General features: G+C 37.1%; 1 protein-coding gene across 5 annotated transcripts in view; it reads left to right on the forward strand.

Annotated features, from left to right (window-relative positions):
* Nucleotides 1-4,862: 4,862 nt before the first annotated feature.
* Nucleotides 4,863-17,384, forward strand: part of LOC135629622 (alpha-N-acetylglucosaminidase-like) — a 59,082-nt gene continuing 46,560 nt past the window's right edge. The window contains exons 1-8 of one of the 5 annotated variants that reach the window (XM_065137254.1): nucleotides 5,023-5,163; nucleotides 5,251-5,278; nucleotides 5,808-5,920; nucleotides 7,589-7,665; nucleotides 8,595-8,806; nucleotides 10,721-10,842; nucleotides 14,932-15,017; nucleotides 15,180-15,274. In XM_065137254.1, coding sequence (XP_064993326.1) covers nucleotides 5,918-5,920; nucleotides 7,589-7,665; nucleotides 8,595-8,806; nucleotides 10,721-10,842; nucleotides 14,932-15,017; nucleotides 15,180-15,274 — 595 coding nt within the window. In that variant the 5' untranslated portion in view covers nucleotides 5,023-5,163; nucleotides 5,251-5,278; nucleotides 5,808-5,917. Of the gene's footprint in view, nucleotides 5,164-5,250; nucleotides 5,279-5,807; nucleotides 5,921-7,588; nucleotides 7,666-8,594; nucleotides 8,807-10,720; nucleotides 10,843-14,931; nucleotides 15,018-15,179; nucleotides 15,275-17,384 lie in introns of those variants that run through there. The other 4 variants (XM_065137255.1, XM_065137252.1, XM_065137253.1 and 1 more) reach the window with 4 other exon arrangements.

Raw genomic sequence — 17,384 nt, forward strand, 5'->3', positions numbered from 1 at the left:
TGTGAAGTGGATTCTCAGATACTTACAAGGGACTTCAGATGCTTGTTTGGAGTTTGGAAAAAATCGTGACACTTTGGTTGGTTTCGTCGACTCTGATTATGCTGTAGATCTTGATAAACGGATATCTTTAACAGGCTATGTTTTTTGCGTTGGCGGTTGTGCAGTTAGTTGGAAAGCTTCCTTACAACCTATCGTGGCTTTATCTACTACAGAGGCAAAATATATGGCAGTGATAAAGGCGATCAAAGAAGTTTTATGGTTAAGAGGTTTGTTCGGCGAATTATATCTGCATCAAGGTGTTACTACAATTTACTATGATAGTCAAAGTGCTATTCATTTGACTAAAGACTAGATGTATCACGAGAGGACGAAACACATCGATGTGAAGTTTCATTTTATTCGGGATATCATTGTTGAGGGAAAGGTCCTTGTTCAGAAAATTCATACGAAGGACAATTCAACTGATATGCTTACGAAACCTCTTCCGATTTATAAGTTTAAGCAGTGCTTGGACTTGGTTGGTGTTCATTGTTGGTGATTGCTCGTTGGGGCTTTTGTGAAGAAGGTGGAGCAAGTATTGTTGGGACATGCCAAGATGGAGATTTGTTAGTTTGACAAGTCCCACATAGTCCCATATCAGGAAAATCAAGTTTGGTATCTTCTGTTTAAACTATAAATAAGGGCCTGGGCTTTGAAGTCAAAGGCACTACAAGAAAAACCTAAGTGTTTGCTTTGGGTTTAAGTCCACACTTAGTTAAATAGTTTGGGCTTATAGTTTGGGTTTTTCTTGTTTAGTATTTTCGGGTGTTTTATGGCCTAGGAACATCTTCCTAAGGCATTTGTAATTGTCCCTCTTTTATAGTAGTAATTTGCTCCTCCTTCGTCCGTGGATGTAGGTCAATTGACCGAACCACGTAAATTTGGTGTTCTTGTCTCTTTTTATATTTCTGATTTATTGTCTTTATTGGGTTGCCAAATTACCTTGTGGTAAATTCTTGGGGCCTGCTCTAACAATCTCTATTGGGACATATGTGATAAGAACAACCCGAATCTAAAATCCATTCATTTTTAGACCTCGTCCTATCATCAGTAGCAAAGAAAATATTTCTAAAATTCTCATCAACTGCTACACTAGCTTCAACAGACTTAGTAGTTTTCTCAACAAGTTTTCCCTTTTCCTTTAATTTATTTTTTAATTTAAAGCAATCAGCCTTAATGTGCCCCATTTTTTGACAATATCTACACTCCAAATTTCTATGTCTGGATTTAGATCTAGATTTAGATCTACTACTATCAAATTCTCTTTTATCAATTCTATCCCTGACAACCAGACCCTCAACCTGATTCCCTCTACTTTCCCCAGTGATATCCTTGTCTATATGCTCCTTAGATTTTAGTGCAGATTTAATAATTTCCTGATATGAAATTGTTTCTTTTCCATAAATCATAGTATCACGGAACTACTTAAAGGATTGGGGAAGAGAACACAAAAGTAATAGGGCTTTATCCTCGTCATCAATTTTCGTATCTATATTCTCCAAATCCATAACTAAGGAATCAAAATTATCAAAATGTGAGAGTATAGATGTACCTTTAGTCATTACAAACTCTACTTCAAGTAGAGACGATTCTCCACTATCCTCTTTATATACAAGGCTTTAAGCTTGTCCCACATGCTCTTTGCCGTAGTCTCTGTAGCTACCTCTTGTAAAACCTCATCAAAGAGATTTAAAATAATGCTTGATCGGGCCTTCTTATCCATACCCGCAAGCTCTTCTTTTAACATATCATCTGGAATGTTCTCAGCTCCCTGTAGTGCAAAATCAACTCCGTCTTAAACCAGAATGGCCTGTATCTTGAGTTGCCACATGCCAAAGTTGATATTTCTATCGAATTTCTCGACAACGATCTTTATTATTATCATCGTTGCCAAAAGATCCCGAAACCAAGCTCTGATACCAGTTTGTTAAAGCTAACCCTCGGAAATTTACCAAAGGGGACTTTGGCAACAAAAAAAAAATAATAAAGCAGAAAAATAAAAGAGACAAGAACACCAGATTTATATGATTCGGTCAATTGACCTACATCTACGGACGAAGGAAGAGCAAATCACTACTATAAAAGAGGACTATTACAAATGCCTTAGGAAGATGTTCCTAGGCCATAAAACACCTGAAACTACTAAATAAGAAAACCCAAAGCAAATAATTATGTGTTTCTTGTGGTACATTTGACTTCAAAGCCCAGGCCCTTATTTATAGTTTAAACAAGAGATATCAAACTTGATTTTCCTGATGTGGGACTATATGGGACTTGCCAAACTAACACCAACTAAGTCACGTCCTTGACTCCAGGACTTCATTTTGCTTCATGCCTTGCTATCGTAGTTAATCCTGCATATGTAAAACACACTTCGATCTAGACAATTAATACTAAGCAATAATCATGTTGTCCGGCATGTCATTGGTCCCTTGATGCTTCGTCCGATTCTTCGGCGCATCGTCCTCTCTTGCGGCCTATTGCCCAATCGGTCAATTGACTCCGCAACTCCGATATTCTTGGCGCAATATCCGCTCTTATTGGCCCGATTCCTGAATCCACCGCCCAAAGCCTTCTGTCGATACGTCGACCGTTCCTCCGGCCCGACGTCTAATCTTCTGACATGTTTTTCCCCGGCCCAACATGATTCTTCCTGCTTTAATTATCTCATCCTGATCGAAGCATCCTGCGTCAATCAAAACACAGATTAAATCATAAACACATATCAATTGGTTTCATCATCAAAATCCGGGATTCAACATATGTGACTCTCTAGGCCTAATACCAAGCTGGCCATAAGTTGAACCCGTTAGAACTCCTTCTGACTTAGAACTTCTTCTGACTTAGTGAATTATTATCTCCATAATAATTCACTCAACTCATCGACTATGGATATACTAAGCAACTATGGTATAATCTATAGACGGTACAAGAGAATCTAATCCATTGGACCTATCTATCCTCAATTACTATATATTTAAAGTCTTCAATCCATCTAATATCCTAGAGACTGTATATTGGGCATGGTGTTGTCAGGCCCATATGGGATCCATCCTAGTCTCTTATTGAATTCTCTCAAAGAACTCCTCTCTCAATCCGAAGTGACCCTAGCTAGGGATTTGCTTGATTGAGAATATAGGAGATATTTCTCTGATGATACTAAGAGTGGATGATCCTTTATTGATACCCAATTGCCTTCTAAGGTTGGCTACTATTCCCAATAACGATTTGTACTATATCTGAAACTTCTAAACCTATAAGTATGGTATCAAAGAATGAAGTACTTAAACAAGATATCCTTGGTACCTCAAGTCTAAGGACTAGATACACAATTTAGACTACGGAATCATTATTTGACGATAAGGTATCATTAACCATTCAACATTTTGTAAGCGAATCATTTAGTAAACTAAGCACTTGCACTATACTCCTAGTGTTCTCACACAAACAACTATGAGACCAATTATCTCCATCGTATGGATAAGTATATAATATATCAGTTTATTCGATTAGATGTCCGTAATCTATGACCATAAATATTTAAAATTTATGTTTAAAGATAAATTGATCTAATTAATTATTATGATCTCTTCGTAATCTAATTCTCATTGCATAGTTTCATAAATATCATAATATATTTATTATATAATATAAAGTAAAAAAATATCATAACTAAAAGTAACTATAAGAGATTAAGCAGCAAATTAATTGTGGGCTACATATTGTACATCAAATCATTATCAATATATTTTCTTATATAAGTAGAACCCTTAACACTTGTTCCCACAAGCTAATTGGCCTCGGGAGAGTTCACCAGAGTTTTTTCTTTTAGAAATCAGATTTTTATTCTCCCTTGTTTATGATGTAATTAGTTAAATTAATAAATAAATATTTACTTTTTCAAAAAAAATAATTGCAACAAGAAATTGTTTACATTGTCTTCTTGAGGACTTGATGGACTCCTCATGGCTGTTGTTGAGCATTGCAAACATCCTGAGCTTCCTTGAGTCATACAAGGCATGTCAGAATTTTAATACCTCATCTCCTTCGAATGTGTTTACATGCCATGCATTTAGTATTCATTATCGTCAAGAATTTTTATCCTAATATGTGCAATGTTGTCTCTTTTATAATCCTTGTTGTACGTATCCTATCGATGATAATGTAATAACCTAATTATACTCGAATATCAAATTATTCTATTGTAAAAATTAACTTGCTACCATCAATTAAGGGTAAAAAACTTGATATCAGTAGTATTCTGACAAATCCATTATACATATTCAAAGTTTCGTAATGAAATATTTGCTCCTATAAAATTTTAATATAATGTATATGTTTACCGTCCCTCCAAACAGGTGGATGAGTGAATTCTATAATTTTAGGGTTTCATCGAATATAGGAAATAATTTGGGCTAACATGATGGATATTAGTGTAATTTTTGAAATGTATTGATTAGATTGGATAAAGTCTTGATAGATCAGTATATGGATAGATTGGATAAAGTCTTGATAGATCAAATCTCATTTTCTGACGTTTATGTTAACAAGAATAAATAAGAATTATGGATATTAAATTATACTTAAATGTAGAGGATGATACAAAAATCCCGAAAACCCTTGCCGGCCTGCGCGGTTCTCTTCTCCTGGCTTATGTAAGCACCGCCTCATCCTACATCCGTATCCAGTGTGAGCCCGGGATACCAAAAGGCAACTTCCGATTGGTTGTTTTTGTGTGGGTCCAACAAAGAGAGTTATGAGGACCTTTCTGGTAGCGCATTCTTTCGTGCATGGTGACTGGGACGGGACACAGGTGACACACCCCTTCCCCACTCACCCACTTAAAAATGCTCCGACCGGCCGGCCATTCCCATGGCTTCTCCTCGCCCGCTACCCCGAGTCCGTCCCCTCTGCGCTCTCTTCCTCTCTCTTCTCTTTCTCGTTTTCCTCCTCCCATGGGCGGCCGGCTCTTCTCCGCTGGAGTCATCCCACCTATATCGAGTCCTCCACGTCCAAGAACGGGAGCGCTTACCGCCCGCCGTCCAGGTGGCCGCCGCCCGTGGCCTTCTCGCCCGCCTCCTCCCATTCCACGTTTCCAGCTTCGAATTCGAGATCGTTTCCAAGGTCGGCAAGTTCTTGATAATGTCTCTTACTAAGACAGACGATCAAATAATATGAATACGTAGAATTTATTTCCTAAACTTGTTGCAGGACTACGCGTTTCTGCAATTCTTGAAAGGTTTGTGTTGAATCGAGGCTTTATGGGTTTGATTCTTGATGTGCTCTGTATGTGCTAGATCGTTGGTTCTTGGATTTCTTTAGGAGGGTTAAATTATCTGGTTTCTGCTGAATTGGTTTCCTTCTTCGTCCGTTTCCCCGAGTCTTGGGTTCCTTCCTCTCTCTCTTGTCTTTCTCCTAGGCCTCGTCGCATGGACGAATGGCTCTTCTCCGCTGGAGTCCTCCAATCTATATAGAGTCTTGTCGACATCCAAGAACGGAGGCCCTCGCCGCCGTCATCCAGGTGGCCGCCGCCCGTGGCCTCCTCGCCCGCCTCCCCCTTTTTCACGTTTCCAACTTCGAGTTTGAGATGGTTTCCAAGGTCGCCGACGTCTTTATTGCTAATTTCTCTTACCTTAGACAGACGATCAAATAATATGATTCCGTAGAATTTATTGCCCAAACTTGTTATAGGACTACGCGGTTCTGCATTTCTTGAAAGGTTTCTGCTGAATTGGGCTTTTATGGATTTGATTCTTGATGTGCTCTAGTGTGCTAGACCGTTGGTTCTTGGATTACTTTAGGAGAGTTGAATTACCTGAATCTTCAAAGGAGGAAAAAATTGACAAGTGGAAGTATTGGCATCATTGTATAGAGGATCATGGTATGTTATTCAAGAAATTCTTGCATTTCCATGCACTTTGGCAACATCTTCCACATTCAAACATGTACAGAAAATTATTACAAATGTTTGACCGCCTTGCTTATTTGCCACTTATTGTTAAGGGTGGATTACAGGCAGGAATTTGTATCAACAGTTGATCTCCTGTGTAAGAATAGTAACTAGTGGCTACATAGTATCTAACAGTGACACTTCTGAATATTACAGTGGATTCAGTTAATAGTTAGATTACTTGGAAGCAAGAATGATGTAGGTCATGTAGCACAATTGTTTGTGTCTACAAGGAAAATTCTATGCATCAGTTTAGAACCTGATGACTGTTGATCATTTTAGTTTAGAACCTGATGACTGTTGATCATTTTAGTTTTCGTGATTGACATTAGGATGCATTAACATTTTCCAAGAACTAATTGCAAATAACAGAAAATAATTGCAAATAACATAACTGAAGCTGTTGGATTGTTTCCAAGAACTCTCAGGAACCATTTTTGGTAAGTGCAGAGTCGTTCTTATGATGAACTAAGTAATACATCTAAAATCAACCAACACTATATTGTGTTAAATTGAAAATTTGGACTAGCGACAAGATAGACTGATCAATGAAGCAGCAAATGGTATAGATGCATGAAGAACAAAACAAGCCATCGTCTCATCGAAACATCTGAGAATGCAAAATCTAGGACAGATAATGTGCAGATAACCTGAAAAATTCAGGACTCAGTTCGAAGGTTAAATCGGCTCTAGCATCAAGGTCATAAAGACAAAAATTAGAAGGATAGAGATTTAAGTAACTGTTGTATATGGTTGGGTTATTTTGGTGCTTAGGTCTTCAAATATTCTTTTAGTAATTGATGAGGAACTTTGTTATTTCAAGTGGATGTAGCTACCATGACCTCGTTGATGCAATTGGAAGAAATAGAAAATTAGTAGCAAATGGTCATATCGAAAAACAATCTTGTTGATGTTAAAGTGCTACTGTTAACTTAATTAAAGGAGTCTACAAGTTAGTAAATATTTTGTGGAGAAAAGCAAAAAAGACAATTGTTCAATTTCCATAAGGGAATTGATTTATAGGAGGTTTTTCAGCAAGATACAAAGGACTGGCTTTTGGCTGATAATTAAATTGGATCTGCACTCTTCATTAGTGTATTTTACTAACTCCTTCGTGATTAGACTATATTAAAAGATCTAACATTTTCTGATGTGTCATGGACAATTGAATCTTGCTAATACTCAATGATTATGCCTTTTAAGTGTTCTGCAAACTCATTTATCTTTAGAAAGAAAATTGGGATATGGGTAAGGGAACTTAACATGTGTAACAAGTTCAAGTAGTTAATTCATGTTTAATATATTCTATTCAGTAATAGGTTCAAACAAGTATAAAAACTTTTGCTAGATGAAGGCGAATATAATATCCAATAGAGATACGTGGTAGATGAATACTTGAAATTTTAGAACGTTTAGTTGCATCTATTTGTTGATTGGAGTATTGTGTCAATCCTCTTTCAAAGTTTTATATTAATCAAGATATCTTTTGTATCTATATGATTGTAGTAATTGTCAACATCCAGATCATTTAAATGTTCAATTTTTTCATCACTGTATTCTCTGCTAAGTGGATAACACTTCACTGGACTTATTTTTAAGGAAACATGTGGTGGAGCAGCATGCTTCATTATTAGCAACCATCCATCATTAAGTACAAAAGGATTCCCAGAAATACTGTAAGTACCATTAATTGTTTTTCATATTTATATTGATTCATTCTTTTGTTCATTGATGGTATAGGTTGGTGATTTTGTAAATTGAAGATTAAAGTGCTTATTTGCTTTGTTCTTTTATCAGATTGAACTTCACTGACAAAATATAGAAAAATCCATGAAGACTATGGTCCTCAATGAAATTGCTAAAGTATAAGATTAGTAAAACAAGGCTAGATTGGTAATATTGTTAATTGGCTACTACATTATTGTTTTGTTCTTCCTCAGAAGATGTATGATGGCAACCTCCTTATTTTTGATGGATGCTAATTTTTACTACATTATTATTTTGTTTTTCCTCATAAGATGTGGGAGGGTGACCTTCTTATTCTTGTTGAATGCTAATTTGGCACCAAGTCATCAACCAGGGTGAATAAGTTGGGAGCCAAATTACTTAAATGTAGCTTGGTTGTGTTTTCTGTATGTTCTGTCATTTGTTGTGTTGGATACAGTATGCAGAGGTATTCTTTTGTACTTTGACATTTTTTATTCATTGGGTAAAGATGAAAGGGAGCTTGATTCTTCTATATCTGATTGGTTTTACTTACTGCTTTCCTTGGTCGATGCTGAAAATCCATCTAGTTGGCTTTCTTTCTTCCTTCTAATGGTTCTGTTTGTTAGATTGTGTCCATCAAGATATTGTGTGGGACAACATCTGGATGTCTTGGCCAATAAATTTGTTTCTAATTTATGGAACTACTTTCCATCAAGATTTATGGATATCAGAATTTTGGTACAGAATTATGCTACTATAAGTTTTTGTATATGGTTTTTCATTTTTTTTCTGTTAGTGAAATATGAAAGTATTTAAAAAATACTTCAGATGCTTATCCTGTAATTGTGCCTCCTGGTTTGTGTTCCAATGTTGAAATACTCTGTCAATGTTTTAACAGAATCCAGGGGACAAGTGGTGTTGAACTTTCTGCTGGTCTCCATTGGTACTTAAAACACTGGTGTCTGATACACATATCTTGGGAGAAGACCGGTGGTCTACAGTTGTCATCTGTACCAAAAGTGGGCTCCCTTCCGCATGTTCCTTCGGCTGGTATTTTGGTACAAAGACCTGTTCCGTTGAGTTACTACCAGAATGCTGTTACATCCAGTTGTAAGTTACTTTATTATTTATTTTTTAAGTTGATTTGGCGCTCAATAGCCCCTTTAGTTTGGTCTAGAAGTCTATTAATGTGAGACTGAAGTATCTATTTTCATCTTGATAGCTATTATTTGAAATTCACTTTCTAGTTTTTATATTACTTAAAAGCTACACATAAAGTTGAAACGAGTTTAATCTAGTCTGAAAATCCAAGAAACCAACTTTGATCATGTGTATGTATGAGAGCTAGCATAATGGACATTTTTTCTTTTAGTTTCGTAAATTTTAGTGAATACTACTACAAATTATTTGAGCATCTTATGTACTTCGGTACATTATTTATCCTCAAAAGAAGGGAAATAAATGGATAGTTTCACTGTTTTTACTATGATAATAATTAAGAAAATGGTTCTTAACATTGCTTAGACACCAACTCAAACTACAGTGCAGCAATGGCACAGCTGCCTGATTGTTATTTGAACAACATAGCTATTAGTTAAAATAAAATATGAAAGATGGAACAAAGAGGTAAAATTAACGTGATTATAACCTCCATGAAGTTCCATTCTTTATACCATTCACTTCAGAGCATATAATGGAGGTTCACATTTAAAAATGAAATAGATTTTTTTGTTTGATTTTTTTGGATTAAATTTGCTGAACTGAGTGCTAATTTGCTCCACTTTCTGCTTTATACATGGTTGCTTGTCACCATCTATAAGCATATCAGACTCCATAATTTGTTATAATCTGGCCTCATGATATTTGTGCTTTCTATATGTTTCTAACTGAAATTTGGATAGGCCAGAAAATGTTTGTACTAGATGTGGATTCAGCAGCTACATAGGTGCAGATGTTACATGTACAATCATGGTGGTTGCCTCCAAGTTCTAACTAACATTTTACAATCATAAAAGTTAAACCGACTGAAACATGTGCTAAGAGATAGTCAATCTGTTAGAATGTCATAGTCCTTAAGTCCATCTAGGTCAATTAGCTATTTTTAGTGATTACATTATCTAGAATGTTTCTTCATTATGCATCTAGTAAAAAATTGTTTCGCAAAAGAAATGAGGATATGTTTAATAAATCATTAATTTCATGAATAGATTTCTCTCCACTATTAGTTGGGCAGCAGGAAGTGACATTTTCCAAGAATGGCAAGTTTGAGCCATTTGATTTATAGTCATTTCAGTGTCTTTGGACCATGGAGAGTCATCATCTGTTGTATGCTTAAACTCATCTAAAATATATAGTCAGTTACCATGACATATGTTTGTTGCCATTTAGTTCCATTGCTGGTGACCTCTTGACTGCTGACTACCTGGTTATTGACCCCTCCAGCAACTAGCTACCAAGTTGTCGGTCATCAATAAATAACTATCCATAACTGTTTGGCCATCAACACGTTGTTAGATCAGTGTTGTCAATCCATTTAAATTGTCAGTTAACTTTTTTTAATGCAAATGGTGCAATTTACTTTAAACACTGAATTCTGTCATATAACAACAAGTTCAATTAGTTTATGGTTATATTTTGTAAATGCTTTCACTTCTCCAGCACTTCCTTGGTGCATTGAATGTGTGTGCATGGTGCATTTTAACTGACACATTGCATGAGCTTTTTACTACTTTGCGCTGCCCTTGTACTCGTTTTACATAATGTTGGCATGCCCTTGTGCTAATATTTGTCCATGATGGTAACATTCTAGTGTGAGTTTGTGTTGCTTGTACTTTCGATCCTTGATTTTGCTAGAACCTTTACGGTGTTTGGATAAATTGGCTAAGATATTGATGCATAGTTTATGATGTGAAATGCCAGCCGTTGGAACTGCCTCGGGTGGCATTCTAGGGGATGACACCCCAGTTGTATGCTATTTATATTTGTTTCTTCCGTGTTGTGAACTTTGTTTTTTACTGTGTTAAGATTCATATGCATGGTGGAGTTGGGAAAGATGGGAGAAGGAAATTGATTGGATGGTTCTCCAAGGGGTCAACTTACCACTTGCTTTCAATGGGCAAGAAACCATTTGGCAGAAAGTTTTTGAGGTACAATACTTTTCTTTTTCTTCTATCAGTGTCCTTTGCTATTAGTTTGTCAAGGTATAATACCTCAATATATGTACCTTTTCTATCAAACATAGAGCAACAAATGATGTTTTGCCTGGACTGGTATGTACATAACAGTCCTGGTGTGTGAACCAGTATGTGGACTGCCCCCGTTTTGGACCAGTTCAACCTGCCCATATAAAATGTAAAAAATATGTTTGCACCTTTGCCCTAATCGTGCACGTCATGACCTCGTACACTGTTGCTCTGCACCACCTTTGCCCTAATCGCATCTCAATCACAAAGGATACATCATGTGATGTCGCCACTCACCATCTCTGCGCACAGCCACCAAGCACATACACCTCTTCTCCTCTTCCTCCACTGCCTCCTTTTCTTCCTTCCTTTACTGTGCCTTCTCCTTCATCTTCACTCATACATACCAGTGTACTGGTACCGACCGGTATAGGTCTGGCTAGGGAATGATATGCATCCAGTATGCACTAGATGACGATCCTTTTTATATAGTTTGAGATGTTAGTTCCTTACGGATGCAACTTTGCATGCTGCTTTTTTGTACAAAACAATATTTTACTTCTCATCCTTGTACCATAATTTTTAGCTCTCTCATCAGTCCATTGACCATTCAAGACTCTACCAACAATAGGTCAACTATGGAATACAACTCACAATGAGGAGGTTCCTTTGGTGATTTGACAGTATTTGATATTGGTTGTCAATCTAATGTCAATACCCTGAAGCAAGGTTTTAAATACCGGTCCGTACCGACGTATTGAGCTCCGCTCGGTACGGCACGTACCGGTATGTACCGTCGGTACACCAGGGTATATCGATGGTACATCCTAAAACCTTAAAAATACCTGGTATTGGTCTGTACGCCTCGGTACCGGCCTGTCACGGACAAAACTGTAAACAGGGCTTTTAATGTAAGCTTATGTATGTCCGTGTCTTTTGGCTTGTTCATGCGTTGCACAACATGCAGAGGGACAGTCGAAGGCTTAACAATCCCATTTTAGTTGAGTTTGGTGGCTGTTTTAGGCTTGTAAATAAATGTTGTGTCATGTGGACACTTGTGAGAGATATTCGGTATGTAGTGGACCATTTTGGATCCTTTGTTGTGCGACCGTTTAGAGCTTATAAAGTCTGTTTGTAATTTGCATTGGCTATGAAGTGTTTTTCGAAATGTTTGCTTGTGGATCCCGAGTGAGGCGTTTGCTTGTGGATACCGTAGCAGCTGGACTTCCGTGAAGTTCTCGATCTCTTGCTCTCATGGAGGGAGAGCGTATGGTCGTGAAAGGGGCCGAGGAGGTGGAGCATGCGGAGGCAAACTCCAAGTACCAAGATAAGGTTGAAGGGCAAAGGCCAAGGAACTTTGTAAGACCGGTGTCAACGAGCTTCTCATCAAGATAGCTGAAAGTGGAGGACTTCGGGTCGATACAAGAGTAGACGACCAAGGAACGAAGCAGGCAGTACACGGTGCTGTACCTTTGCTACTCAGTGGAGTAGGCGACTGTTGATGGAGAAGACGGTACAATCCTAGAGGCGACCAATACTATTAAAGACTTACTCCAAGTTGGGGTGTAAACTTCCTGCATTCCAGAAGTTCGATGGCATTGAGAAGGTGAATCATAGTAACTAACTCAACGCAAGGAGTGCAAACACTTCAAGTGCTTCAGAAGTGTGAGCAAAGAGCAGGTGAAGGTCAGTAACCAGCTCGATGCATGGAGTACAACCCTTGAGGAGCCGGGCGAAGTCAAATAACCTTTGCCTTCTCAACTCTTAAGAGAATGGCCGAAACCGAGTACCCCAATTCTCTTAGCTATCGAGCAGAGGAGCTCTGCATATGTTCAAAGCCCCTTCGAAGAAACAAAATGGAAGACAATAGTTGTCAAATCCTCACCAATAGTGATCAGTGCTACTGAGAGTAGATTATCCGTTTCATTTCCCAAGAGAGTGCCAATCGAAAGCAGAAGTGATGCGAACCTACTTGGAAGTGACAACTAAGTGAAAGAAGAGTCGACGGGCAAAATTTGTAGAGGAAGGACCCGAAAACTTTAAAAGTTTACGAGGCGATGCTCGTTAAAGCTTCAACAAGCATCCACCCAGTTTAACCAACATGAGGCATTTGAGAGACTGAAGCATAGTAAGGATGGTCTTTTCCTTCATATGAAGGATCCGCAAGAACCAACAGGGATCGACACAACTCAGCCAACCACACACTAGAGTTAGAGTCATTGGCGAGTTGAAGCAGCATGACGGATCAAAAGTTCGACTACTTAACAACAGCAGCGGAGAGCAGCTGGGAGCCAAGAGATGCATTGCTGTTGGAGCAGAAAATTAAAGACTCAGTAAAGGCAAGGAGTTGTACTGTGTTAGGACTCTAGCTAGGAGAGTCCTAATTGAGAGGGACATTCATGTAAAACCTACCTAAGCCGACCCCTATTAAAGAGGTGAAGAGGCCGGCTAGGGTTAGGAGGTTGTTTCTTAGAGAAGAATTAGGAGTTGTAAAGGAATAGGAGTTTTGAGTAGAAGTCCTATTAGGAATTGGTTAGAAGTAGGAGTCTTGAGTAGAAGTCCTATTAGGAGTTAGGGTTTAAAAACCCTATAAATAGCCATGTATTCCTCATCTTTTGATAAGCAATAGATGAACCTTTTCTGCAGCCTTTGAGCAGCAACTTGGAGGGAGGAACCCGTATAGAGTTCCAAGGAGGCCGATCCCCTAAAGAGATCAATCCCAAGTTTAGAATCTGCAAGGGTTCTAACATAGTGTCGGCAAAGGCTTCGACGAGGACGTCGAAGGAATAAGTGGGGGAGAATGTCACGGACAAAACTGTAAACAAGACTTTTAATGTAATGCTTATGTATGTCCGTGTCTTTTGGTTTGTTCATGCGTTGCACAATATGTAGAGGGACAATCGAATGCTTAACAGCCCCATTTTAGTTGGGTTTGGTAGTCATTTTAGGCTTGTAAATAAAGGTTGTGTAATGTGGACACTTATGAGAGATGTTCGGTCTGTAGTGGACTATTTTGGATCCTTTATTGTGGGACCGTTCAGAGCTTGTAAAGTCTGTTTGTAATTTGCATTAACTATGAAGTGTTTTCCGAAATGTTTGCTTGTGGATCCCGAGTGAGGCGCTTTCTCTAACCCGTTTTCTCTTTTGTAGGTCCTAAGGGACCATGGGAGGTTTCGGGGAGACTGACCTTTGCGGACGGACACGCAACGGTGCCGCACGACTTAGGCAAAACCAGCTAAGTCCGTGACAGGTCGGTATGCCTCGGTACCGATCAAAACATTGGTACCGCCCGATAGAGGGTGGTCTGCATACCGATATCTTCTTGGACCGATATATACTGCCTGTATCGGGCAGTACATATTGAAATTGAGAACCCTGCTCTGAAGTTAGTTTTCCCATTCTACCTATAATACTTCTAGGAAAGAGATTTTCCCTAAAACCTAATAAGCTAGTTAGCATGAAAAAGTAATTATCACACTGATTGTCATTTATCAATTCTTTTCTTGTGCGATCACTGAGCAAGAAGCTGAAACTCTAGATATTAGAGTCTAGAAGTTTACATAGGGAGCAGTTTTGACAAAATAGTGAACAGAAAATCCCTGAATGTGAACCTCTTGTTGTTTTAATAATTATATGCTTGGTGATCTTACTACATGGTATATAGGCAACTCCCTTATAATTTCACAAGCTTCATATGGTTTAATACTTAAAAAAAAAATAAAAACTTCATTGCAAATAATTTCTCCTTGTGATATTCAGCTTGACATGGATAGGATGATATCAATTATTCTTTAATCTCTTCATGTGCTTTTTATTTTGTTATTTTGCTACTTGGTTATTGATGACATGTGATCATCTCTAATCATTTAACCACAAAAGGATACATTTACAATTTATGTTACCATGAATTCCATCAGATGATATTACCTACTTAAGTTTTGTACGAGTTCTTTGTTATTTGTCTGCATAGTGATTATCAAGATTTGTCACATTGCTCTAGCAGGTAATTGGAATTATTATTAATTTTTAAACAGTCTTCCTACTATTTTTTAGAGGTATAATATCAGCCGTAGAGATCTGGATGATTTTTTCGGGGGGCCTGCATTTCTTTCATGGTCACGTATGGGAAACTTGCATGGGTGAGTTTACTATTTTGTTTAATTTTAGTTTCAGTACATAGTAGAAATGGATTATATACATGGTTTTGATTGGTAATCAAATGTTGTGCAAAATTTATAAGCTTGACCACATACTAATTTAAATTCCTTTATTCTGTATTCTTTTGCTGTGCTTGATACTAGATGGGGTGGACCCTTGCCTCAAAGTTGGCTTGATGATCAACTTGTTCTTCAGAAGAAAATTCTTGCTAGGATGTACTCGTTTGGAATGACTCCGGGTATTTTTAGAAGAAGATTTAAATTCAATCCTCTATATTTGTAGGCATCCTTAAGATCATAATCTTGCATGATAAATAGATACATTTTGAATCTTAGTAAGTTCTCTTAATATAATATTTTAGGTTGGTAACGTCCTTAAGATCACAATCTTGCACAATTAACGGATACATTTTGATTCTAAAAAGTTATATATCTATTTATTGAGAAAAAATTGTTTGCATCACATCTTCGATTATTTTTCATTGTAATGTGAAGTTTATATGTTTAGATTACTTTGTGGTTGATGCTTGTAAATAGCTAAGGTTTTATAACATATTGCGTGATACATGTGACAGACTGCATTAGTTGAGGTTTGGAAACTGAGTGTATGCCCTTCTCTCATATACACGAGGCTGTTTCTTATGACTGTTCAATAACTCTTAACATTGGAATAAATGAGATTAATGTCATGCCCTGCTGCAACTTTACTCACAAAGCCAAGCTGTATTGGACAGGTTAATGTCCATATAATTTTATACAAACAAGTAAACAAATAAAAAATTTATTTATTTTCATTTATTGTCTCAAAATATTTGAGGATAACACTTAATTTGAGTTCAAAACCAATCATATGAACTAAACAAAGTACTATTGTATGACATAAATTCTATTGTATCCTGTCTCAGTTAATTTTACTATGTCTGTAGCAGAATGAAATGGTATTATAAACAGCATAATTAGCATAGTAATTTGGTACGGAATGTACCAATTGCAAAATTACATAAAGACAAGGGGAATAGATTTGAAGGTATATTTTGAGAATTGCGACAACAAATATAACGTTGTTTTCACTTGTTCATATTACTTATGCCTTCTTACATGCTAGTGGGATTGGCAACATAAGTTGATTACTGGAGTCATCAATGGTGTAATGTTGACACCCAGGAATGAACAACAATAAGACAAGGGAAGAGGACATAATTCAAACTCTCTATTTGGTTAACACAAAGTGCTATAGGAACAATCCTTAAATTGGTTTTTTACTAACTAAGGATTGGTTATTGGAAATAACTAGTAATAATGGATATAATAAAATCGTGACTATCTTGATGGTGTTGAGATGTGCCTTGGTGAATGGATATTTAAATTATACAAATATATTAATGATTCAATGGTTCAATGATGATATTGCCACTACTGACTATTTTAACAGAATAGTTAGTGACTAAATTCTAATATTTATTTAATAAGTAATTTGTTTATGATATAGAGTTTATTGATTTGTCTTATCTTAATTTTGTTAATTTTTATAAGAAGATTAGGAAGAAATTTAAAATTTACATTATATTAAATGACGTTCAAGATACTTACACATAGAGTCGAACCGGAGATCCATCAATTGTGCAACAATGCACTAACCATTAGGATGTCAAATCGGAGATCTATCAATTGTGCAATAACGCACTAACCATTAGGATGTCTCAATAGAGCCTCTTGGTCTGAGCTCATGAAGAAAACAAGTCAGTGTGTTGATAACTTTCAATAAAATAATTTGTGCTTTGGACAATCTTTTTCATTTGAAATATCAGGTAAATTTGCATTTGATCACTATTTGATTCAGGTTTTAGAAATCCTCTTATGTGCTAGTGATGGGCTGAAGCAACCTCAAGAATTTTGGCTAGTACTATTACATATTTATATGAAAATGAAGGCCAAACAAGCCTTTATGTTTGGATACCATCTTGATTTAAGCTGTACAACTTTTTTCTTTCTACCATTCCTTCTTTATCCTTTTGCCTAATAGTAAAGCATTGGTGAGCATGGTTTGATGTACTGCCTAAAAGCGTACTAAATGAGCGGTACATATTGCTGATTGGTACGTGGACCAACCATTTTCGGATGGTACAAGATGAGCATTGGTGAGATGGTTTGACATACCAGCTGAAAGGGTACAAGATGAGTGGTATGTATCAGTTCGCCTATTGATTGATACACTGACCAACCATTTTTGGATGGTACACTACAAGGGGGGTGTACCGGATGGTATGCCTCATGTATCACCTGATATGGTCACCATTACTGATCAATACGGGTTGGTAACAGTTGGATTTCAATGGTACCAATTAACAT

The sequence above is a fragment of the Musa acuminata genome, chromosome BXJ3-1, assembly GCF_036884655.1.
Source record: "Musa acuminata AAA Group cultivar baxijiao chromosome BXJ3-1, Cavendish_Baxijiao_AAA, whole genome shotgun sequence".
Classification (NCBI taxonomy): domain Eukaryota; kingdom Viridiplantae; phylum Streptophyta; class Magnoliopsida; order Zingiberales; family Musaceae; genus Musa; species Musa acuminata.